General features: G+C 45.7%; 1 protein-coding gene across 1 annotated transcript in view; it reads left to right on the top strand.

Annotated features, from left to right (window-relative positions):
• The window catches only part of rasgrf1 (Ras protein specific guanine nucleotide releasing factor 1), a gene marked incomplete at both ends in the record, with an annotated part of 183,823 nt that overhangs the window by 97,053 nt on the left and 59,476 nt on the right, over nucleotides 1–27,294 (top strand). Inside the window, 2 exons of the mRNA XM_084334566.1 lie at nucleotides 521–627; nucleotides 24,592–24,739. Coding sequence (XP_084190692.1) covers nucleotides 521–627; nucleotides 24,592–24,739 — 255 coding nt within the window. The remainder of the gene's footprint in view (nucleotides 1–520; nucleotides 628–24,591; nucleotides 24,740–27,294) is intronic.

Genomic DNA, 27,294 nt, shown 5'->3' with positions numbered 1-27,294 from the left:
GGGGGGGGTGGCACTTTAAGCGGGGGGTCTCTGGGTTTTGAGCGTCAACCACTTAATTTCCTGCATTCTGGTGTACTTTTGTGCACCAATTTGTGCCTTTTCTGCATTAATTCATGGTGGAAAAGGCTTTATTTATGTAAAGGAAAAGACAACATTCAGGTAGTCGCTGACACAAATATAATGGAATATAATGCAGTAAGGTTCTCAAGCATTCTGTATTGCTTTCAAATATTTATTATCCTGTATGTTTATATATAGGATATATAAATGTTTTGACCCCCTTATTTCTTACCTCTTTTGGTATTATGGTATTTTCTATAATTGTATGTTAAACTTTTTATTCACCTCTTCTCAATATTGAGGGGGACATGTCCCCTGCAACCCCCCCTAAACCTAAATGGTCTGGAAGCTGTCAAAGTGATACGCGTTGAACAGTTTGCCTACATTACATGCAGAGTTTGTAATGATCACTTGTAGTGATATGCCCGCTTCTTAATCATCAATGTTCTTTGTGTTTCAGTACTATTTCACTGTCAACTTCACCCATGAAAACCAGAAGGCACTTGAGTTACGCTCAGAGGACGTAAAGGACTGTGATGAATGGGTGGCTGCAATATCACACGCCAGGTACGCAACACAAACAGAGTGAATGAAAACACAGTTACTAGTTGTTCGTTAACACAAACAGTGAATGAAAACACACAGTTACTAGTTGTTTGTTAACACAGTGAATGAAAACATACAGTTACTAGTTGTTCAATAACACAGAGTGAATGAAAACATACAGTTACTAGTTGTTCGCTAACACAAACATGAAAACATACAGTTACTAGTTGTTCATTAACACAGAGTGAATGAAAACATACAGTTACTAGTTGTTCGCTAACACAAGCATGAAAACATACAGTTACTAGTTGTTTGCTAACACAAACATGAAAACATACAGATACTAGTTCGCTAACACAAACATGAAAAGATACATTTAGGCTACTAGTTATTTGCTAACACAAACATGAAAACATACAGTTAGGCTACTAGTTGTTCGCTAACACAAACATGAAAACATACAGTTACTAGTTGTTCACTAACACAAACATGAAAACATACAGTACAGTTACTAGGTTGTTCGTTAACACAAACAGAGTGAATGAAAAACGAAAGGTTATGACTATAACCTAGTTATATGAGTACTGGCTGAGCGTCTCGCTCTTCAACCATACTGAGATATACCCCTATCTCCAGTACCTACTGTACTTCATTAACGAAAACAATGCACCCATGCACTTGACCAGGCCCCGCCCCAGTGTCCCCTATAAGACACCGGACATGGTCATACTCGCCCTTCCTCTGTCTGTCTGTCTCTCTGCTGTCTGTCTCTCTCAAAATAGTATAAGTGCTATCTTGGCCCTGAGAGTTGCTCTCCGGCTCTGCAGCTGGACCCTTCTCAAATCAGCACGAAAAAAGCTATAAGCTTATAAAACGATTTAATATGCTAAACTTCATTTTAAATTCTTTAATTCACATTTGTTTATTTCATAAAGATTTTCCCGACATAATGCTACCTGCCCCGACCAGATCCGTGACTCTGTTGCGATACAGATGAATTATCTACTCAGAAAGCTTATAAAACGATTTAATATGCTAAACTTTGTTTTTAAATTCTTTAATTCACATTTGTTTATTTCATAAAGATTTTCCCGACATAATGCTACCTGCCCCGACCAGATCCGTGACTCTGTTGCGATACAGATGAATTATCTACTCAGAATAGTATTATAAAGTGGCTATCTTTTATGCTGTAGATCACTGCTGGTATGTGCGTGCAGAACCTTTATTTCAGCGGGGACTGTAGTATTTATTTGACGTTACTGTACAATATATGTGTATTAAAAGATGGAGCTGTCTTTTATTGTATTATAATAATTATTAATATTAAAAATAAATGAAGAAAGGCATTCTTATTCCAGCATGCATTAATGACACCAACGGGCAATGGCAAAACAGTGGTTCTGTATCGTATCGCTCTCGCTCGGCATCGCTCTCTGCACTATCTCGCATACGTGCACGCGCACTGAATAAAGACCACAATGTACCTTTAATCCCAATATTCGTCTGACCACACCCCTATCAGCTTACCCATATAAGCAGGGGTGGGGCCACCCACTCTCCTCCTTCTTGCTTTCACCACAAGGAAGAAGTGCCTCGGTAGATCCCCACACTTGACACCATGATGGAAGAAAGGTTTAGGAGCAGCTTTGGGAAACAAGGATACGTTGACATCATATCTTTATTTTCTCTCTCACTATTTTCGAGAAAATACGGCGATATTGTCTTCGTACTGGAGTGTCTGGAAGATGATGATCATTCTAAAAACCCTCCACCGGTTTTCGTATTGGGAGCACGCCGCTGCATGCTTCTCAACTGCAGTTCCTTGCTGTGTTTGTTGGGGTGAAACCTGTCAGGCCACAGCTGAACTGTCGGACATGCCGCTGTTGTGAGAAGCGGTGCGTTCCAGGTTGGGTGAGTAGTGTTTGCTGGCGGGCTCCACTTGTCTGTTAGTGCTATGGGGGCTACTTGACAAAGTTTATGGAAACCGGCCCCAGGCTAGGGTCCTTTGTTCAGCCACCTAGGCGACAGAAGACCTTGGTCTGAAGACCATTATAGTTTTAACTAGTGGGCCGCGACCATTGACACTGGTGATCCCTGTGTGTTCTGGACGAGTGGATTCTCTCTGTCACCGTGTTAAGGCCCCATCTTTCATATCCAAATGAGAGTATTCCTTCACGAGGGGATATGTGCATGTAATGTGCGATAGCGGCAGATTCATGTTCAAAGTCAGCTACACAGGCCAGTTGGTACTGTGCTGATTCCGTCGGATGTGGTAAAGTCACCGTTGTGAAGCGGTGTTGACATCTTGTTTTCTCTTTTCTCTTAAAAAGTGAGGAGAGGTTCAGAACGGCGGCCTGTCTGGGTGAGTGTTATGTCATTGTTTACATGTTCATAGCTTACGGTTAGCCAGTCAGCTGTTAACTGCTGCGTTAGCCTGCTGGATCGCTGCATGGCCTGCTTAGGGCCTACTATTAGCCAGTCAGCTGTTAGCTGCGGGGCTAGCATGTCGTGGTCGCTAGGTAACGTTAGCTTGCTGCTATGGCCATGGCTGGCGCGGGGTAGCTTAGCTTCTCGCGCGCCGCCGTGAGCTCGCTTCTGATCGCCGTTAGCTTGATGCTATTCTGTTGAACGTGCTTTGATTTTAACATGTTTTACACTCTTGACCGCGACGTCATCCTTGACAGGGGATGTTTCGTCGACCCTGCCCTGAGCCTGGACGGCAAGGTTGCATCAACGGGGGACTGTAGTACGGGTTGGGGCGGTGACGCTACCCAGTTCGGACAACACAGGACGGCTGTGTTCCTACGGTGTCTGTGACTGCACTTCGCTGATCTGCGTTCCGGGTAGGAACGGGGTTGACCAGACCTCATAACACGTCTTCTGGTTTTACTTTGCTAAATGTATTGTGAATAACGGTGTTTTTTCCCAAAACGTGTGTTGTTGCAATGCATTTAGGATACGTTGCGGGTTATGTGTGAGCTGTTTTTTGTCACTGGCAGTTAGCTTCTCCGTGCAAATCGTGATGTAATGATCTGGTTGTTGTGTGAGAAACATCATGGTGTTTATATGTACCGTGTACTCACTACTAAGGCAACTAACCTATGAAGCTATGCTTGGTGACAAGTGAGTAAAAGAATGTTCTTTCTCAGACTGTAATGACAATGAACAGTGTGTTCACACATTAACAGGTTTTCCTGTTTTAACTGGCCGTATTGAGGGTAAAATAGGAGGATTGTGTTTTCCCCCCCGGTTCCCTGGGGACTTTTTCATCCTCCTATCAGACATTTTGTGCATTAATTGTGTCTTTTGTGTGGTAGGGATACGATGTAACTCTTAGCTTGATTGCTGAGGTTGTGCTAAATCTGCTGGAGAAACTTATTTCCTAAAGGGAAATTGGTTTGGTTGCTGTCATGTGTGCTTAGCAAGGCCTGTGGTCGATACTAATCAAGAATGATGTATTCTCTCATTGTGAAAAAAACGGCGTTCCTCTGTTGAGTGTTTTTGCCATTTTTTGTAGGTGATGATGGGTTGTGTGTGTCATGTGACCTACAACTGGGTTGTACTGGCCACAGAAGCACATGTGTATGTTGGACCGGGGTTCTTAGAGCCCTCTCTATTCTGTGTTTTTCCTTAGTAAAAATCAGATAGCAGGTTAGCTCATGCGCTGTGTGGAGCTGTGAAACGCTTCATAGAGCTGACTATGACTGTGTCATATTCTCTTTTTGTCGTTACATCGTATCATGGGTGTGGGGTCGTAAAGGGGTGAACTGGTAACCTTTCCTCTCCCCATTGTTCTGTCGGTCAGGGGTACACCCCCTGTCCTTCAAGGTTCCCGTCACGTGGCGGTTCGGCACGTTACGGGGGGGGGGGGGAGTTCCTGGTCCCACGGCCTGGTATATTGGGCGTGTGCACCGCAGGAATTCCCCCGCCATAGAGTACGTCACCGTGCGCGTCTCTGTTGGTAGGACTTCCGTGTGCTGTTCAGGTCCATGTGATGGATCTGTTTTCAGGGGGGGTGGTCAGGGCTCCTCCTCACCAAGCGCCTATTCAGGCCTTCTGTGAGTTCGGACTCCTTCTTCCATGTGAGGAAGCCTCCATCAGAGTACAGAGCCTTCCTCCTCAGATTGTCAAAGTGAGTGGACCCTCTAGAAGGGTCCTTTTCTATTGTATGTATATTCGATTCAATTCGTTTATTGAGTGTGTATGGGTTCAGTGCCTCTTCCCCGGAGGCCCTAAAACCAGTTTTTTACATGGCTCAAGGTGCAATATATTCTTTTCAATCTGTACAGCTCGCGTGGGAAGTCTCTCTGGGGATCCCCGTCTCTTTCCTATGGGAGGGTGGTGGGATGTAAAAATGTGAAAAAATTTTACCCCGGCTGTGTAGACTGGGATACATACTGTTGATGCTTCCTTCTTTCTATTCCAGAAGTGTTGGAGTTAGGGAGTGTCACACCCCTCTTGTCGTTCCCCTGGGCGCCTTGGGGATTCAATGACAGGTCTAAATAGCCTGTTCATTGATGGGGGTGTGTCCCGACGCACGTATAGTGCTAGCTCGCTGTAAACAGGCGATTGACTGGCACGCCTTGGTTGCTTGTGGTTGAAACAGCGTTTTTATAAAGCAACTGAGATGGGGGTTTTTCCTCTTCCGACGACCACATCCCATGACCTGGGTGGGTTGTCGACGGATTCTCGTTCATGTCTGGGGGATGATGACGGGATGGATCTGAACATATGTGGTGGGGTCTCACGCCCTTGGGGTGGGCCACCAGGCGCGGTTCGTCCGAACGTCTGGGTGGCGCCTTCTTTTCATGTTAAGATCAACACGCATATCTGCCCTTCTCCTGGAGTAGGCATGTCGGCGTGGTTAGGGCACGGGACTGGTTCTGGTCACGCTGGTCCAGATCAGTTGAACCCGTTGTCCGCCGGGGATGCAGATCTGCTGTTCTGGTACCCTGAGGGACTTGGGCTTTTTTCAGGGGGAAAAATGCCAGGTCGGTCTGGGTGTCACAGGGTTAAGCGCTATGGAGACCCTGGTTGGGTATGTTTTTACTCAGCACTGTCGTCATGGCTTACAGCCATGCCATTCTGTACGCGCTCGATCTCGTCGGATCTCGGCCGCTACACAGGTTGGTCCTGGTTAGTACTTGGTTGGGAGACCGCCGGGGAATACCAGGTACGGTGTGCTTAGGGGCTGGTTCTCCATTATTTTTCGCTCCTCTCTCACGCATGGCGAAGAGGGGCCTGTGGGGGTGGTTTTTTGACCTCCTCTGGTGACCCTGTGCTTCCCATACCGCCAGGCCCGGTCCGAAGTGATGTTTGCGACCCGTAGGCCTGGGTTAACCCTTTTTGGAAACTGAAACACTTGTACTGCGGTATAGCCGGTGTATACCCGCAGGTGTGTTTTGGAGTTTTTTCTTGAGGGGTTATAGGAACAACCACCGCATTGGGTAACACCGAGGTGGTTGATTCCCTGGTGTGTTGGAGCAGTGTCAACTCCCGGGTTCACCGTTTGAGGGTGCCCCTGCACGTTCATGACGTCTGCCAATCGTGTCAGCCTTCTCTGCCTCGACCCCTCTGGGTGGGGGTTTTTAAATGGAGGCTTGGTCATGCAACACAGCCAGCTTACGCTCCTTCCGCCGGGGCGGCTGTGTTCAGCTGTCCCCTCTGGCGCCTGTCTCGTCCGCAGTCTCCAGGCTAGGGTTAACAGCCTGTTGCCTGGTTTTTCCCCTGTGCGCTGCCTGCTTCCGTTGGTTAACCTTTTTTGTGTGCTTACGGCCATGCTGACTGCCTGTTCTGCAGGGTCAGTGTGCCAGGCGGTGTACTATTGGGGGGACAGGGCCCGCTCGGCTTACGGCCATACCAACCTGAACACGCCCGATCTCGTCCGATCTCGGAAGCTAAGCAGGTTCTGGCCTGGTTAGTACTTGGATGGGATTCCGCCTGGGAATACCAGGTGCGGTAACTGAGGGGCCTTTGTTCGAATACGCTGGCGATGTGGGGGGCGGGGCACTACGTGCCCACCTGGTGGGGTCTTGATGCTGGCATCATGGACTTCTCCGGGCCCCCATTCTAGGGAGTCCAGTCCTTTTGGTGGGTCTGGGTCTTCCTTCGTGCTCCGCTGCTACGGCCTTGCCACGGGGTTGGGTTTGCCCTTGACCCCGTGATTCTGGGGGCAGTAACGAGGTTGTTCCTCCGTTCGTTCCCGGGTGGCATGCGGGTTGTGCGTGTGTGTAGTCGTGGGGTCAAGCCACGGTCTGCTCACCCTGTGCGTTGAGTTGCTTGAGTGCCTCTTCGCACGGTCGGGTCCGTCGCCCTCCCGTGAAGCCCCTAATAGGGGGGGTGCCCGCCATTAGGGTGGGTCGGGGGGGCTCGGCCCTCCCTGTTCTGATGGTTTGTGGGGGGCTGTCAGCGGGGTGTATTTGTCGGCCGTTGGCTCTCGCTCGGCCTCCCTTGTGCAGAGAGCGATGCCGAGCGAGAGCGATACGATACAGAACGTTAGGTTATGACTATAACCAAGTTCTGTTAGTATAGCGACGCTCGGCATCCGACGCCGCTGCAGCCTTTGACCTCGCCTTGTGGCGAAAGCTTGGGAAGGAGGAGAGTGGGTGGCCCCACCCCTGCTTATATGGGTAAGCTGATAGGGGTGTGGTCAGACGAATATTGGGATTAAAGGTACATTGTGGTCTTTATTCAGTGCGCGTGCACGTATGCGAGATAGTGCAGAGAGCGATGCCGAGCGTCGCTATACTAACAGAACTTGGTTATAGTCATAACCTAACGTTAATGGTCTTTATTAGTGTTTGCGGTGTCCAGGCAGCAATGGTCTTTTAGGAAGTTAATAGATATAATATCCGACATCACCGTGTACAACACGCTTCCCTCGGCTTAGTCCACTTTTCCACATTTCATGGGGGTGTTCCATTACCGTATATGGTTAATCGGGGCGGTTCTGGTATGCAAATACTTAAAACAGTGCACGAGCTCCAGCTTAGGAGCAAGGTGATATTTATCAAGACAACTGTGCGTAGGACCTGTGTACGCACGTGTGATAAATCCCGTTTTTTTTGTGCATGCACACATTCTAAATTCTGTGCTTACGTGTGGAAATAGAAGGTTTTCTAAGAAAACTTGATAAATGAGGGCCATGGTTTCTATCTTTAGCCTTTGGCGTGGTTTATTCATTCACATGTTAAGCAGCAGTTCTAGAGTTCTCCTCTCTCTGAGAGGCAGGTGGGAAAGAGGTAGAGCGGGAGGAGACATCTCTTTATATACTCGCCACCTGGTGTATCATGAGTGGCTCCGCCTAGAGCGCCCTCTAGTGGAAACAGTTATATATGCATTTAGACAGTTACTTGCAATCCTACATAGAACCTCTAACTTCAACACTCCCACTTAGGGTTGTTTAGCAAACTTCTCCGAAAACATTTTACAAAGAAAATAATACAATCCAAAACATCAAGGGCGGCTAGGTGGTGTAGTGGGCAAGGCACTCGCCACCAGTGTGGAGACGCTAGGATTCGCGTGTTCGAATCCAGCTCTCCACATTGTTTTCAGTTTAGCTGGTCGTCCGCAGTAATACACATTGGCCGTATTACGGGGAGGGAAACTGAAGGGTGGGGATCGGGCGTTGTGAACAAGCGACTCCTACAAGTCGGTTGGTGCGCCTGCGCAGTAGAATCAGGAAGTGTCGGGGGCAGCGTGAGCCTCCCACGCGTTACTCCTCGCCACTGAGAGATCGAGCTGCGCAGGTGAAAAGATGCGACTGCTGTTACCTCAAGTACCGGAGGGGACTTGTGCTATGTATGACTTAGTCCACATTGCAGCCGGCTTGTGGGAGGCAAGAAACAGCGTTCGTGACAGGGGAGGGTTGAATTGGATGATACGAAATTGGGATGGGAGAAAATATAGAAAAATGGGAGAAAAAGTGGATAAAAAAAAACAATCCAAAACATCAAAAATAATATGGCAGTCAATATTTACCCATCAAACATGACCTCTGCAAATCTCTTCAATTTCAATTTGGAAACAGGTTTCCTCATAGTGTCTGCTACCATGTCGTCCGTTGGACAATAAATCAGTGTCATTCTTTCTTCTCTAATGACAGATCTGATGAAATGATATTTTATATCGACATGTTTACATCTATGTCGGCACACTGGGTTCCTAGCAATCACAATGGTTCCCTGGTTGCCCTCATAAACAACTGTCTTCATATATACATAGGTGTCCATCTCTTCGAGCAGTTGTTCTAGATAAACACATTTCTGCATTGTCATAGCTAGTGTCGTATATTATAAGTCAATACATTAGATTAATCACAGTGCATACAGGTTTTGCTAACCGGATGGAAGAAGGAGAATGATAGAATGGTCCCCCCTCTGGCTTAGCCAGCAAGGAATAAACGTGCAGCCAGACAAAGGAACTATAGTTCAACTCAAAGGGTTTATTTGCCTCTGGGCTCAGAGTGAATTAAAAGATTGTTTACATACAGGGATTATTTCATATTAAAACAGGCTGTACAAAGGATTGTTGAGGTGTACATAATTATAGCCCATTCACAGTGGCTTTCTCACATCAAACAAGTTCTGTACATATATAGCAGTCATGTTACTTCAATGAAATAGAGAATATACTGAGCATTTACACGAGTAAAACCAGGGCCCTCATTTATCAACGTGACGTACGCACGGATATGTGCTTAACCCGTGCGTACGACCATTTCTAAGCAAAGTGTGGGATTTATCAATTTGAACATGAACTTGACTTTGTGCATATGTCTGCGCACAGCCCAGAGCATGCTTAGCTGACGCCCTGTGGTAGAATATGGGGACTGCAGACGAACGGCATAGATCAGTTGCATGCATTAGTTTCAACGCGGAAATAAGCTTGACTGACATGTTCTGTATGACCCCCGTAATTCATTATAGTTCATTGTGAAATAGCGATATCAGTGTAATTATTGTCAAACCCTAAATAGCATGTGGAATAGGTCTTTCTCTCCGAATGAATGCAGGTTTATATATATAGCGTTATCGGGTGCACTGACTGCGCTCGCAGGAACTGTTTTCAGAGATAGCATCAGATAGGGATGAATGAATGAATGAGGGGCAGTCTAATTGCAGAGAGAACATAATATTAACTAGAGTCCACTACCCGAGACACCTCCTTCATTTGTACCGCAATTTGGGACCCAAATTGGAGCTATAAGCTTAAAAGCTTTTCCGTGCTTATTTGAGAAGGTCCAGCTGCAGAGCCGGAGAGACAGACAGCAGAGAGACAGACAGACAGACAGATAGACACTGTTCCACAGTGTGTGTGTGTGTGTGTGTGTGTGTGTGACCACTAGTCTCCTAGTAGAGACCCCCCCCCCCTCTGGACCACCTCCCAGTAGAGACACCCCCCCCCCCCCCCCTCTGGACCACCTCCTAGTAGAGACAAGTTTTCTGAAATGTATGTTTATATATGCAAATGAGGCACTTCCCCATTAAATATGTGGACATTTATGGATGCAATAAGGCAAAATGAAGTAAAATAAACAACTAAATGTGTGTTATTGACGTTTTATTGTCACTAGTTTCATAGAAGACATGTTTTAGAAAGCAAAATATAACAAAATCTCAAAATCAACAAAAAAAGGATATTTGCCTATTCACCTGCAGTGTCTCGCCTTAATCCTTATCTTCATCTTCTTCCTAGAGAAGTCTCTACTAGGAGGTGGTCCAGAGGGGGGGGGCTGAGTCTCTACTATTAGACTAGTAGTCACACACACGCACGCACGCACGCACGCACACACACACACACACACACACACACACACACACACACACACACACACACACACACACACACACACACACACTGTGGAACAGTGTCTGTCTGTCTGTCTCTCTGCTGTCTGTCTCTCTGCTGTCTCTCTCAAAATAGTATAAGTGCTATCTTGGCCCTGAGAGTTGCTCTCCGGCTCTGCAGCTGGACCCTTCTCAAATCAGCACGAAAAAAGCTATAAGCTTATAAAACGATTTAATATGCTAAACTTAGTTTTAAATTCTTTAATTCACATTTGTTTATTTCATAAAGATTTTCCCGACATAATGCTACCTGCCCCGACCAGATCCGTGACTCTGTTGCGATACAGATGAATTATCTACTCAGAAAGCTTATAAAACGATTTAATATGCTAAACTTTGTTTTTAAATTCTTTAATTCACATTTGTTTATTTCATAAAGATTTTCCCGACATAATGCTACCTGCCCCGACCAGATCCGTGACTCTGTTGCGATACAGATGAATTATCTACTCAGAATAGTATTATAAAGTGGCTATCTTTTATGCTGTAGATCACTGCTGGTATGTGCGTGCAGAACCTTTATTTCAGCGGGGACTGTAGTATTTATTTGAAGTTACTGTACAATATATGTGTATTAAAAGACGGAGCTGTCTTTTATTGTATTATAATAATTATTAATATTAAAAATAAATGAAGAAAGGCATTCTTATTCCAGCATGCATTAATGACACCAACGGGCAACGGCAAAACAGTGGTTAATGGTCTTTATTAGTGTTTGCGGTGTCCAGGCAGCAATGGTCTTTTAGGAAGTTAATAGATATAATATCCGACATCACCGTGTACAACACGCTTCCCTCGGCTTAGTCCACTTTTCCACATTTCATGGGGGTGTTCCATTACCGTATATGGTTAATCGGGGCGGTTCTGGTATGCAAATACTTAAAACAGTGCACAAGCTCCAGCTTAGGAGCAAGGTGATATTTATCAAGACAACTGTGCGTAGGACCTGTGTACGCACATGTGATAAATCCTGTTTTTTTTGTGCGTGCACACATTCTAAATTCTGTGCTTACGTGTGGAAATAGAAGGTTTTCTAAGAAAACTTGATAAATGAGGGCCCTGGTCTTTAAGATAGGAATCTTTACATGTTACTCTAACCAACAATGGGTCCATGATTTTACTCACATGAAAACGGCAAACAGCATTCTCTGGGGGAGAGGTGGAGGCCAGAACCGCTGGGGTTTCGGGTGGGGTATATCTGTCTGGCCTGCCTCTCTCTAACAATACGTTCTCATTTATACTCTGGTATCAACCAATCATCGCACATTCGAATATTACGTTGGTCCAATCAGGTTTGTCTTCTGGGGGGCGGTCCGCCCCCTGTCTTCCTCCTCGTGTGGTCTCCTACAGCAACCGAGGGGGGCCATGGCCCCCTCCTTTGGGCTGTGGTCTTCTCAGTCCAGGGGATCTGTGGCTTCTTGATGAGTAACACTAAAACCTTTTCTAAATTTGTACCTTTAATGTAATGAGTTACATATACATTCAGCATTATTTGCTTACATTTTGATACCAAACAGTGATTAAGAATAACTTGATACGTGTATTTCACCAGACTAAACCTTTGTAATTGAGACTTATTTTCTATATATGGTTTACAACAAGAGTGAAATAGCACTCTTACTTTCATAATCATAATCATAATGTGACTACAGCTCGGCATTCAATACCATAGTCCCCTCCATACTCATTGCCAAGCTCCGGGACCTGGGCTTGAACTATGACCTCTGCCAGTGGGTCTTGGACTTCCTGACGGGCAGACCCCAGGTGGTGAGAGCAGGCAACTGCACCTCCTCATCCATCACCCTCAACATAGGGGCCCCCCAGGGCTGTGTTCTGAGTCCCCTCCTCTACTCCCTGTACACACACGACTGTGTGGCTCAGCGGAGTAGCAATACAATCATCAAATTAGCTGACGACACAGTGGTGGTGGGCCTGATCTCTGCCAACGACGAGAGGGCCTACCTGGAAGAGGTCAAGGTCCTGGCGGGATGGTGCCAGGAAAACAGCCTCTCCCTGAACGTCAGCAAAACAAAGGAGATGATTGTGGACTTCAGGAGGTCGGGGGTCAAGGACTACAGCCCCCTCAGCATCGACGGGGCACCGGTTGAGAGAGTCAACAGCTTTAAGTACCTCGGAGCCTACATATCCGAGGACTTGACATGGACCACACACATTGACAGTGTTGTGAAGAAGGCACGACAACGCCTCTACTTCCTCAGGCGCCTAAGGAAGTTCCAAGTCAGTCAGAAGATCCTTAAGAACGTCTACTCATGTACAATAGAGAGCATCCTGACTGGCAACATCACCTCCTGGTTTGGAAATAGCACTGCACAAGACCGAAGCAGACTACAAAGAGTGACACGTTCAGCCGAACGCACAATTGGAGGGGGGCTCCCCACCCTCCAGAACATTTACAACAAGCGGTGCAGGGGCAAGGCTAAGAGAATCATTAAAGACTCCAGTCACCCGAACAACTGCCTCTTTGAACTGCTGCGGTCAGGCAAGCGATACCGGAGTCTCAAGGCGAGCACAGAAAGACTCAGAAGAAGCTTCTATCCCCAGGCCATCAGGCTGCTAAACAAACAATGAACAATACACAACAACAACCATCAAACGCACATAGCACACACATCCACACGCACACACTCACTTTAAACAAACACACTGTAGCACCCACTCCACACACTTTATAGCACACACTCACTTTAAACAAACACACTGTAGCACCCACTCCCCACACTTTATATTTATTGATGAAGGATTGCACTACAACTCGTACACCTTACTGTAAATTGTACCTAAATTGTACCTCATCCCATTTCTGCTTTGCACTATATAGTATTGTACATTAGTACACTGCATAGTATTGTATATTATATGGTAACTCAGTTACGTCTATTCTGCATCGAACGTCTATTCTGCATCGAACATTGTACATATGTCTATACTGAACACTGTGACCTCATTTTCTACTTCTAAATTACATGCTATACTATGTTATTTGATACTATCTTGTCTAGCACAGTCTCTGGAGCGTAACAGTAAGAAGCATTTTGTATGAAAGTATTCTGTACTTCTGTATGACAACTATTAAAGAAACTTGAGGTGACATTTCTAAATGACATTCAAATATTATTTTATCTAATAAGTCAGTTACCTTTTAATATGATATTGTTTTGAATTAGTTTCCATGTAGCTTGAGCTATTCTCAGAAGCAAGTTAGATCTGTGATCAGACCTCTGTTTCTCTCCCTGTAATCTGTTCAGCTGTTGGGTGTGACCTTTCAGTTCCTTTGTTATAGTGTACTGAGTAGTTAATGGGGGTTTGTTAACTGTCTCCTGAATACAGTTCAACACAGCGGGGTTGTTTGAAACCACTTTGCTTTTCCAGTACACAGAGCTTTTTGCATTATGGTTTTCTAATTATACACACATATTTGTTATGAAATACAAGTCAAGGATACCACACTAGAAACATACACTCGGCTTCACAGGTTGATAGTATCACTGTGGGCTTTAAGCCCTAAACCCTCTCTGTCCTTTCTGAAATACAGCTGTTCGTCTGCTGTACCTTTGGGATAACGAAAAACATGTTTTTGACGTAGTTCAATGATTCTCTGTGGGGTCAGCAAAATGCTGTGACAATTTTTTTTACTCACTACAAAACATAGGTCAGGGCGAGTACAGGTTGTCAAACAACTGAGGCTACCCACAGCTTCTCTATACATCTCTTACATCAGTCAAAACATCTCAGGATCTCTTCCACATAATTAAATCATTTAGAACATGGTAAATCATCCACCTCTGTATTTAAACATGGGACCCATTTCTGTATTTAAACGTGGAATCCACTCAGGTATTTAAACCTGGATTCTACTCCTCCCGTATTTAAACCTGGAGTATCCTCCTCCTGCATTTAAGCAGTGTAGCCACCCTCCTTCCGTATTTAAACATGGAGTACCCTCCTTCAGCATTTAAGCAATTAGCTACAAACCATACTTTGTATTTGTCGTGGCCTTCAATACCCTCCTTGATTGAATACACCCATTCCCCTCCCACTGTCTGTCTGCCCTCTGGTAACTTGGTTAGAGTAAAGGTGTGGTTGTCCTCTAGGGATCTCATCTCCTCATCCATTGCTCTCTCCCATTTACTTGATTCAGGGGACACTATGGCCTCTTTAAAGGTCGGGGGTACCCCACTGACTACCCTGTAGCAGTAATCAATGGTGGTAAGTGTACTGTCATCCTCGTCACTTTCTCTCCGGGCATAGTCTGTCAGATACTTTGGGGGTTTGTGTTCCCTTGAGGGATACCTCCCACTGCTTGGGGCACTTGACGTCACCCTCGGGTGCTCCTCGTCATCGCCCTCTGGGGGTGGCTGACTGTCTGTCTGCACGACCGTGCTAAGTACGCTGGGCTGAGGTGTCTCTGTTTCTTCACACCTTACTCTGGAGTCCAGCTCTGGCTCCTCTGTCTGTGTCTCGCTCTCACATGTTGTCTTTGTGACAAACTTGACTAGCATGTGTTTCTGCACTCTCCCTTTACCGGGATGATAAACTAGGAAAGCGGGGCTTCCCTTGTCGTGCCCTACAAAGAATCCTTTTTCACATCTGGACTCGAGCCTTCCCCTGTCCTGCAGGTAAGCATGACACACTGATCCAAATCGGTGCATTCTAGCTAGATTACACTTCTTTCCTGTCAGTGCTGTATACGGGGTGGTGCCCGTGTGCTTATTAAAGCACCTGTTTCTGGTGTAAAGCGGCTTCTTGCACTGCATAATGCCATAGGCTCTTAGGTAAGTTACTGTCTACTAGCTTACACCTAGCCATTTCGAAAAGGGTGCACCATTGCCACTCCGTTCTGGTGTGGGGGATATGGACATGACGTCTCATGTCTTATCTTGTACCTTCTCAACAGTGATTGGAACTCTCTGTTTGTGAACTCGGTTCCGTTGTCGGACCTCAAGCATCTTACGTTACCATAAGGGGCTACGTCTGCCAGGAATTTCTCCGTGGCCTGGAGTGTGTCACTCTTTGTTTTGAGAAAGTAAACCAACACTGCTCCTGTGCACACATCTGTAAAAGACTGTACATATCTAAAGCCTCCTATGGACTCGTTGCTTACTGGACCGGCTAGATCCGTGTTAACTAGCGCAAGTGGTACCTTTACTTTTTCTGTGGGATTTCTGTTTCTCGATTGAGTAAACTTCCCCGTTTTGCACACTACACATTCTTTGTCAGGTCTACGCTTTTCACCTTCAATGTGCATACCTTCTGTCACTGCTTGCAGTTTCAGTAAATCCTCGTAATTACAATGACCCATAATCTCATGCCATGTCTGAATATCGTGATTGACCGTCACGCTACACATATCATTATTATCATTACACTTGTCGTTGTCATTACACTCTGTTTGCAGATAATACATTTTCTGGTACATCTTTATGTTAAACCGTGTACCGTCAGGCTCTACAAGAAAATGTTTACCTTTATCGAAGAATACTTTGGCACCGCTTGCAGTAGCAGCTATTACAGAGAATAGTCCTTGTGGGAACGATGGTACGTAGAGAGCGTTCTTTAACGTCACTGTACGCCGGCGCCCCCCGCTGTCCGTGAGGCATACCTGTGCGTCTCCTCTCTCTTGCGCCAACCCGTAGGTGCGCTTCCCGTCTGCCAGCTCCATGCTGTGTCTCTCCGGGTGGAAAGTGTTGTCAAAGTTTTTGAACCAACTCCTGTCGTTGATGACGTGGGACGACGCACCTGCGTCCACGATCAGTCCCTTCCTCTGGGCCCGCTGCAGCTGCGCCGGCCTGGCGATGCACGCTGTCCGCGCCCCGAAAGCGAAGTCTTCTTGTCCCGTTATTCTCAGAGCGTCGTCTCGATCCGTCTCACGTCGACCGTCGACGCCATCTTGTCCGCTGCCGCCATCTTGTCCACAGCCGCCATCTTGTCCGTAGCCACCGTCTCGTCCATGGCCGTCATCTTGTCCATGCACGTATCGTGCGCTCTGGTCGTGTTTCTTCATGCACGCTCTGTCTGTGTGCCCCGTGGATTTGCAGAAGCTACACCAGATCGTCTTTGTGCAGTCGCCTCTCCGATGGCCTTTCTCTCCTCATCGCCAACACGCCAGCTCCGCCGTGGTCCTGGTCCTCTCCCTTGGCGTCGCTCGGGCCTTAGCAGATCGCTTGGTGCTTCCCCTGGACGATTCAATGCCGTCATGGCCTGCTCAGCTCTGATGACGTATTCGGTCACCGTCTCGGTGTGCCCCTTCCTCAGTCCTGTTAGTGTTATGTAGAGGGCCATGACTCGGGGTCTTCCTTGCCCGATATAATGCTTTCTCAACACCCCCAGGCTTTCTCTGCCTTTGCCTTTAGTGTTGCGGAATATCAGCCCCAAGCTTGTGTCGTCGAGCAGTGGCGCTAACTCACAGTACGCGTCTGCGTTACGCTGGTCGTCCAGGGCTTGTTCTTCCGCCGCCAGTGGTCCCGTGGGGGCTGTCAAGATCGTCGTCTTCAGTCCTGCACCGTGCATGCAGCATAACATGCGCTCTTCCCAGAGCTCGTAGTCCTCTGCATTTCCATTGAATGAGGGCCATTTGCTCCTTCCCTTGGTCGCCATCCTCTTGGTTGATGGTAGGCGTAGCTTTAGCTCTTGTTGGCCTAGCGTCTAGCCACGTGGTGCTCCCGGCGCTAACCTAGCCTATACTTTGGCTAAACTTGCTACCCTTATTATTTCGCCCCTGCGTGATCTGGGCCCATAACCTGTTGACAGAATCTGGCTATGGGGCGACAATAATGTGGTCAAGAGGCATGGTTTCTATCTTTAGCCTTTGGCGTGGTTTATTCATTCACATGTTAAGCAGCAGTTCTAGAGTTCTCCTCTCTCTGAGAGGCAGGTGGGAAAGAGGTAGAGGGGGAGGAGACATCTCTTTATATACTCGCCACCTGGTGGTATCATGAGTGGCTCCGCCTAGAGCGCCCTCTAGTGGAAACAGTTATATATGCAGTTAGACAGTTACTTGCAATCCTACATAGAACCTCTAACTTCAACACGATGGATAAATGAATCAGAATCAGAATCAGAAAGGTCTTTAATGCCAATTATACAACGGCATGCAAATTTCTCAATTCTGATTGGCTGAAACAGTCAACTTACACGTGGGTATTTGTACTAACCCCACGCTCTTGGTCCCAGGACCCGCCCACAACCGCATTACTATCACTCCGCCATGCAAGTTTTTAGAAGTGAAGCAAGATGGCGCACAAGCCGGACAGGAAACATTACAAAAGGATATGGATCAATAGGGTCATAAAGACTCAATGAAAAACTATTCTGTCACGGCGAATGTCTTAGTTGCTTAAACAATGTTGGATGATGTAATTGATGGGTCATGAGTCATTGTGGAACAAAATAAAAATCGCGCAAATTGATTGATTGATTGATTAATTGCAAAAAAATATATATATTATCACTTAAAACAGCGCACCTCCCAGCTGCTTCTATAGAAAGTAGGTTTAAAAAAATTCAAATTAAAATATGTCCCTATAGGGCAAAGAAAACTTTTTTTAATTTGTTTTACCTACTTTCTATAGAAGCATCTTTTTTTTATCCACTTTTTCTCCCATTTTCTATATTTTCTCCCATCCCAATTTCGTATCATCCAATTCAACCCTCCCCTGTCACGGACGCTGTTTCTTGCCTCCCACAAGCCGGCTGCAATGTGGACTAAGTCATACATAGCACAAGTCCCCTCCGGTACTTGAGGTAACAGCAGTCGCATCTTTTCACCTGCGCAGCTCGATCTCTCAGTGGCGAGGAGTAACGCGTGGGAGGCTCACGCTGCCCCCGACACTTCCTGATTCTACTGCGCAGGCGCACCAACCGACCTGTAGGAGTCGCTGTCCACAACGCCCGATCCCCACCCATCAGTTTCCCACCCCCTAATACGGCCAATGTGTATTAGTACGGACGACCAGCTAAACTGAAAGCAAATGTGGAGCGCTGGGCTCGAACTGACGAGCCCAGCGTCTCCAGCATTTCGTGGCGAGCGCCTTGCCCACTACGCCACGTAGCCACCCTCTATAGAAGCATCTAAGAATGAAGTTCTATAGAAAGTAGGTTAAAAACTAAAGAAAAGTTGGATGTGTTAGTTTGCTGGATGTCTAGTTGAAAGACAGTTGGATGTCTTAGTGTGTTGGATGTCTAGGTGAAAGACAGTTGGATGTCTTAGTTTGTTGGATGCCTAGTTGAAAGACAGTTGGATGTCTTAGTTTGTTGGATGTCTTAGTTGAGAGACAGTTGTTAGTTTGTTGGATGTCCTACTGAGAACAGTTGGATGCACTTCCAAGCTGCTTCCACATGGAGGCAACTTCTATTTTTTTTTTTGGGAACTACTTTTTCTGGAGGATGGTTTTTTCAATAAATCTTCAATTAATGTGTGTTTATTGTATAGCAATAAGGTTGGATGAATGTGCCAGTTGTATAAAAGCCATTACACCACGCGCAGTCGTGGGTTGTGACAATTAGACCATGCCTAGGGGGGTTTAACGACCACCCCTATGCATGGTCTAATTCTCACAACCCACTCCTGCGCGTGATGTAATGCTTAAGTAGTTTTCACATACAAGGAATTTGCTTTGGTCATTTTCGGTTCGACATTAGCGGACACACATTAACAGACAGATAATACAATAAAGAGGTGGAGTAAATTGAATTAAATATGAACAAAGTTTTTTTTTCTTTCATATTAGCTATATTCTTTGAGGGGGACAAATTTACCTCTTCTAAATATTGAGGGTGACATGTCTCCTGCAACTCCCCCAAAATCTACACCTATGCTGTTGACATAGTTGGTTTGAAGACAAATGCATTTTCAAAAGATAATATAATAAAATAATCATGCTTGGGGGTATAAACGTGCAATTACATATACATTATTATGTACACAAGTATGCTGTTAGCATACAATTTATAATTTAAAGATCCAGTACAATGATGTTTTAGCTAATTGTGGACTGTCTCTATCATCTTTTCATATGATTTGTTATACGTGTTTTAGGTCATTAGGTCACCCTCTCTGAGCACAGCCAACTCTCAGTATGTAGAGGGCGTGGCCTGATGGTTAAGTGCTCCTCCTCTCAGTCCTCTGAGTCAACAAGTCAGAGCAGCTAGATGTGACCGATGGGCCAATCAGAGTAACCTGTGTCTATTGTGCAATATTTCAAAGGAAGCATATTGAAATATCTGAAATGGCTTTATTTTGTTGATATCCAGGGGGATAGACGTCAAAGGGCCTTAGTCATCATGTTCACAACAACAACAGTTCTATAATTTTGAGTAATTTTACATCAACATACCTTCTGTCATGTACGAAGGTCTAAGAATAACAACCGGAGGGCGGCACATGAGCAAAAGCAGCCTCTCTCAGTAAATGCATTTAAGTCAAGGTCCCAGGTAGAGGTAAAAGAAGACACAACACAAGACGTTTTCCAAATAGTAAATTATATATTGAATGGAGGTAGGAATTTAAACCTCCTCCATGGTGCACAGGGAAAAAGGTAGGGGAGGACAAACAAGACATACATATAAGGCAACTCAACCCAGATAGACAAACCTTGAGGCTACTGTACTATGTGGCCGTGTGAACATCAAAGAGCACACGGTTCCATACACAATGTGCAGAAAAAGGCTGGCACAATCATCAGTCCATCAGGTCTATGGCAAAAGGGCTAACTGCATATCCATACTATATGAATATACATATATACATATATATCCCCACGCAGTGGCAAACAAAGGCAACCTCATACACTGAGGTCACTGGAAAATGACACAATGACGCGCCCCGACGTGTGTGTGCTGTCAGCTACTTGTGCACCCGTCCCTCTTGATGTGATTGCCATCAGCTGTCCCTCATTAGACAATCAGCACCCTTCAGTATAGGGACGGGCAGCACCTGACAGGAAGAGAAGAAGAGATATCATTAGCTCTCATGTTCACACACACACACACACATACAAACGATACTAATCTGATGTTCACATGGTCTTCCAAATACAGTAATAATGATAATGACCAACCCACATACGTCACACCTCCCCCATAAGAGCGAACCCGCAGGGTTAGCAAAACATTATCACTTATTATCAACCAACATCCGATTAGCACCAACAGAACAAAAATAAATAGAAATCACACTCCATATAGGCCACATGCCCCTATTTTGGGCCCACACGGTCAACCACCACCTCACCCAATACCAGATGCATCAGCCGTCGGACGTGGCTGGCACATTCCTCATACCGAGGCCATGACGGTATACTGTAGTCAACCATACGCGAATTGCTCAATGGTGTTCGCACTCCCAACATCAACCCTGTGCGTCCTGTAAGGCACATTGGAACACAACACAGCATGTGAAACAACAGTCCTGTCACATCTCAACTCCGACGAGACGCGGGCAGGACTTTTCATTAGCCTATTCCCATGACACCAGCGTGTCCTCCTCCGTCGCCCGAGCGTATGTAACATATACTTAGTGGCAGACACCTTCCCTCTTACCACATAAGGTCCTGAGAACCGGGCAGTGAGCACCGTACTAGGCGTGGGCAGCACAATAAACACCTCATCCCCCGCCTCAAAATGCTGCGTCACCGCCAATTCGCAAAACTCACCACAGACAGAGTCACCCAACGCTAGACCTTGGTCTTGCTTCCGCTCCTGTGCCCTAGGGACAGCACAAATAGAAGGGACATTGGGGTGATTATCAATCAATGCATCACACAATAAGTTAGTAAATGGAGCGTCTCCAACCTCCAACACAGGGACGACCTTACCCCCAGCGATATCATTCCCCATGACGAAATCCACGCCCTTTACGGGAAAACATGGGCGAACCGCGACCGGAAAGCAACCTGTGATCAGTGCAGACTGTACATGCACCTTATGCAACGGCACGCGCACACACCCCATGTCAATACCTCTCACCAATCCGCTCGACCGACAGGAGTCCACATCCAATGGTAATACATCAGCCAGGATGAACGATTGAGAGGCTCCTGTATCACGGAGTATTCTCACCCGTTGGTAGTCCCCAACTTTACCCGACAGGGACACACAACCATCAAACAAAAAGGACTCAAAAGAGCTATGCTGGTCAGGACATGACACCGTACCAATCAACCCCACCCCTTTCGGTTCCTGGGCTGACTCCCTGGTCTCCTGTCGATCCCTTAGCGCATGACAGTCCTTCACAAAATGCCCTTCTTTTTTACAATAATGACACACCTTTTCAGACGGCGGTGAGCGTGGTCGGAATGCTCGCTCGTCACCCAAGGCATTTCGAGACGGCGGTGAGCGAGGTTGGAATGGTCGCTCGTCACCTCCGCGATACCGCGACCCCGACGGAGAAAACGCGCCCCCTCCTACATACACATCATTTCGTACAGAAAATTTTTTGTGGATCATTGCTAACTCGTCACACAAAACTGCAGCTTCCTGGAGGGTAGAAACCTTTCGCTCCTCTAAATGTACTATCATGTGTTCGGGCACAAATTTTTTAAATTGTTCAATGAGGATTAACTCGCTCAAAGCCTCGACCCCATCCACCTTACATGCTTCACACCAACGAGTGAACATCGTCCGTTGTTCATGGGAAAATGCCACATGTGTTTGCGAGGGAGCTTTACTTAGTGCCCTAAACCGTTGCCTATAAGCTTCCGGCACCAGTTCATATACGCGCAAGACAGCACCCTTCACTTTCTCATATACCATGCTGTCCTCATTCGATAATAACTGGCATGCGTCCCGAGCCCTACCCGTGAGCTTATATTGCAATAATAGTGCCCACTGGTCCTTCGGCCAATGCGAAGCCCACGCTATCCGCTCAAAATTAGAAAAAAAAATTTCCACCTCAGACTCTCGAAAACTAGGAACCATAGAAATATGCTGCCCAACATTAAAAATGCCCTGGTAACCTTCAGATGAGGGAGAAGAAGAGCCACCACTCTCCAACTCCATCCTCCTTATTGTAATCTGGAGCTCTCTATCCTTCTCCTCTTTCTCCCCCTGGAGCACTCTATCTCTGTCTCTCTCCTCCTTCCTCTCTTCTCTGTCTCTCTCTTCCCTTCTCTCCTCCCTTCTCTCCTGTCTGTCTCTCTCCTCTCTTCTCTCCTGCCTGTCTCTCTCCTCCCTTCTCTCTTCCTTGTCACGCATAGCAGCTCTTTCCTCTGAAACAGAAGCACGTCCTGAGTGTACAGAATTATCACTGTCAATCTCCTCAGCCTTAGCACCGCTACCCCTCCGTTCCTGTATAGCACCACCTGCTCCCTCACTGGACTCACCAGATGCCTTGTCATGCGTGACGTCCTCCGAGTCATTTCCCCCGGCTACGGGCGAACTTAATATCTCCCTATTAACCAACCCAGCGAGCACAATTGCTTTCACCTCCTCTTTACTTTTTGAACTTTGGACCGTAATGCCATAATGCTTGGCGACCCCACACAATTCAGCTTTCGTGCAGTCATCAATCTGATCCCTCGTAGGATCCGCCACAAACAAGTCCAAAGTAAAAGCCACCCCAGCCATAGTCCCTACAGAATATGACTACACAAAATAACGCAATAATAATAAACGAATCACAGGTGACAAGAAAATACCCCCTCACCTACTCCACAATATCCGTGCGTAACACATTTAATCATTACATTCCGTAGTATACAATTCAACCACTCTGATTTACTGCCCACATCTACCATCTATGAAAACAATAAATGCTGGTCTAACCACCTCAACTAGGAGTCACCTGTGTCACTCTAGCCTATCCCAGCTAAACTACTCCACTAACTGGATGAAGGCTACACATATCTTCAGTCGCTTACCGATTTCATTGCGCGCTCCACCGGAATCACGACTCGTGCCCCCCACCCTCTAGCCAAGCAGGTGACCCCCCCCCTGTTACCTATGTGGCAGAAAAAACAGATTAGTTCAAGCGCATCACATACAACAATGGTTTACATCAATCAAACTGTAGCACGGACAATGGAACCACACTAACTTACCAATTAGAAAACGCTATCTTATCTTACCTGACATGCTTCAATCGACAAGTCACCCCGTTATTTTACCAACAAGGAACCATACAATTGCGCAAACTAACGAGCCCCCATGTCATGTACGAAGGTCTAAGAATAACAACCGGAGGGCGGCACATGAGCAAAAGCAGCCTCTCTCAGTAAATGCATTTAAGTCAAGGTCCTAGGTAGAGGTAAAAGAAGACACAACACAAGACATTTTCCAAATAGTAAATTATATATTGAATGGAGGTAGGAATTTAAACCTCCTCCATGGTGCACAGGGAAAAAGGTAGGGGAGGACAAACAAGACATACATATAAGGCAACTCAACCCAGATAGACAAACCTTGAGGCTACTGTACTATGTGGCCGTGTGAACATCAAAGAGCACACGGTTCCATACACAATGTGCAGAAAAAGGCTGGCACAATCATCAGTCCATCAGGTCTATGGCAAAAGGGCTAACTGCATATCCATACTATATGAATATACATATATACATATATATCCCCACGCAGTGGCAAACAAAGGCAACCTCATACACTGAGGTCACTGGAAAATGACACAATGACGCGCCCCGACGTGTGTGTGCTGTCAGCTACTTGTGCACCCGTCCCTCTTGATGTGATTGCCATCAGCTGTCCCTCATTAGACAATCAGCACCCTTCAGTATAGGGACGGGCAGCACCTGACAGGAAGAGAAGAAGAGATATCATTAGCTCTCATGTTCACACACACACACACACATACAAACGATACTAATCTGATGTTCACATGGTCTTCCAAATACAGTAATAATGATAATGACCAACCCACGTACGTCACACCTTCTATAAAAAAATGCAACAAGATTGCAAAATGAAATTCTGATTATACTGAATCTTTAAGTTTTGTAGATGCTATGTAAATGTGAAAGTGTGTGTGTGTGTGTGTGTGTGTGTGTGTGTGTGTGTGTGTGTGTGTGTGTGTGTGTGTGTGTGTGTGTGTGTGTGTGTGTGTGTGTGTGTGTGTGTGTGTGTGTGTGTGTGTGTGTGTGTGTGTGTGTGTGTGTGTGTGCAACCACAGTTACAGGAACTTGGCCACAGAGCATGAGACCCTCATGCAGAAGTATCTCCATCTACTTCAGATCGTGGAGACGGAGAAAACGGTTGCTAAGCAACTTCGACAACAGATAGAGGATGGAGAAATAGAGATTGAAAGGCTAAAATCAGAGGTAATATTCACAATGATACCTTTATTCCGTTTGTGTCAGAACATAAACACTAACCCATCCATCTACATTCATTGCACACACATCCACATGCACACATTCACTTTAAACACTCACTTTAAACACTCACTACACCATATTTGTATCTATTTATTACAAAGAGATTTGCACGACATCCCTACCTCATTCTTGCATTTTTAAAAGCTTGCATTTGTACTTTATTGTTTGCATTTTGTACTTTAGGTTGTACATTAGGTTGTACTTTAGGTTGTACTTTAGTTTGTATATTGTATATTTTGTATAGTGTTTGGCCTTTATTCTTTTTACTGTATGAAGCACACTCTCAGGGGGCTCATACAGAACCAAGCATTTCATCATGTACATTATGTGACAAATAAAACAAAACTTGAAACTTGAACTAAACAGTGCGTGTGTGGTAGAGCTGCAGCCTATACGGTTTAGACTTAGTTGACCAAGACTTTGTTAGTTGATTACTCGTTTTTATACTTTTTCCATGTTGAATAAGTTATTTCCTGAAAAATTATGAGCACACCTCTGATAAGCACTAGATTGAAAAGAGATCCTTGAAAGAGATTTCTACAGAGGTTGTGGTGGTTAATCACACACGTGGTCAAATCTTCATGGTTGAAACAAATTTATTGTTAAAGGAACACGCCAACATTTTGGGAAATTAGCTTATTGTCTTCTCCAAAGAGAGACAAGAATAACGGTGAAACAAATAATAGGGTGTGAGGGGAGAGGAAGGGGGGGATAAAGGGGGGAGGAAGGGGAGGTGTGAACAGAGGCCTCAGAGGGAAAGATCCTGTAGAAAAGCCATATTTTACAGATTTGTCTACGATATCAACTAATACGAGTTGGTGATAAAGTCCTCTTGTGCTATTGACCATATTCACGCAGCGGTCATTTTGCTCTTGTGTCATGCTCAGGATAGGATTCCTTTCCACCCTGTTCCCACACAAATTCTTAGAATTGCACAGTGGATTAAGATCGTATTCCATATAACGTGTGCATGTATCATATGTCATACAGTACATACAGTGCGTGCGGTTGGTAGTGGATAAATGGAAGTGTTAGTGTGCAGGCCCACCAGGCTCCACTTTGCATCTCTTCTCCTGAACAATCCCTCCAATAGAGCTATGTTCCCCTCTGTATTCTTCAGATCAAATAGTTATTTTACTTTAATGTGCAAATGTGAGGCTTGAAATGAAATTGTGCGCTGAATATGCATGAACAGGGCTTTATATTGCATCTCTCTTATGAAACACGATGATAATTAACTCTTTCTCTCAACACAAAATAAATGGAGACACTTACCTTCAAACAGCCATGGCCCAGGCAGTTCCCAGCTGTTTCTGAAGCAGACCATTCATCTATTGTTAGTGTTCAGGACCCGGGGCTGTAAATACAGAGGGTTCGGGGGGTGGGGTGGGTAGACAGAGGTCCCACCTGAGACTAAATAGTGCCTATACACTACATGAAATGGCTACAGCATTATCATATGTTAGTTATAAGAAGGGGACCCTATAGAAATTCCCACAAATTCCTGTGACCTAGCTATGCCTTGCGTTCAAATCATTGGACTTAACAATTTTGCAGTCAAAGGGGTTTTATTCCTTATAGATTTCTAATAATTCTAAAATGCATGGGAAAGGAGAGGTGGAGAAATAGATATGTACAGTATGACAATATCACCTGGAGCAGGCTTCTTTGCCTGCTAGACCAAGCACAGGTCTGCACAACCACTCCCAATTAATAGGAATCTGTACGTCCCTGTCCATGGTGCTGAAATAAAGCAGCCACTATTCCAGAATAAGTATCATTATATCAGTATTGTCAGCATCATATGTCAGTATTGACAGCATCATATGTCAGTGTTGTCAGCATCATATGTCACTGTCAGTGTTGTCAGCATCATATGTCAGTGTTGTCAGCATCCTACAGTATGTCAGTGTTGTCAGCATCATATGTCAGTGTTGTCAGCATCATATGTCAGTATTGTCAGCATCATATGTCAGTGTTGTCAGCATCATATGTCAGTATTGTCAGCATAATATGTCAGTTTTGTCTGCATCACATGGCAGTGTTGTCAGCATCATATGTCAGTGTTGTCAGCATCATATGTCAGTGTTGTCAGCATCATATGTCAGTGGTGTCAGCATCATACAGTATGTCAGTATTGTCAGCATCATATGTCAGTATTGTCAGCATCATATGTCAGTATTGTCAGCATCATATGTCAGTATTGTCAGCATCATATGTCAGTGTTGTCAGCATCATATGTCAGTATTGTCAGCATCATATGTCAGTGTTGTCAGCGTTGACAGGCCTTAGTTCTGTCTGGACCTTGTTGACATGCTGACGAGTGGGGATGTGACTGTGGGGTGTGAGGAGGTGACTCTGTGTGGGGTGAGAGAGTGAGATGAGGAGGTGACTCTGTGGGGTGTGAGAGTGAGATGAGGAGGTGACTCTGTGTGGGGTGAGAGAGTGAGATGAGGAGGTGACTCTGTGTGTGGTGAGAGAGTGAGATGAGGAGGTGA

This window comes from Notolepis coatsorum (assembly GCF_963971535.1).
Source record: "Notolepis coatsorum genome assembly, chromosome: 18".
In the NCBI taxonomy this organism is placed as follows: domain Eukaryota; kingdom Metazoa; phylum Chordata; class Actinopteri; order Aulopiformes; family Paralepididae; genus Notolepis; species Notolepis coatsorum.
This window is presented reverse-complemented; position numbering and strand designations above follow the sequence as displayed.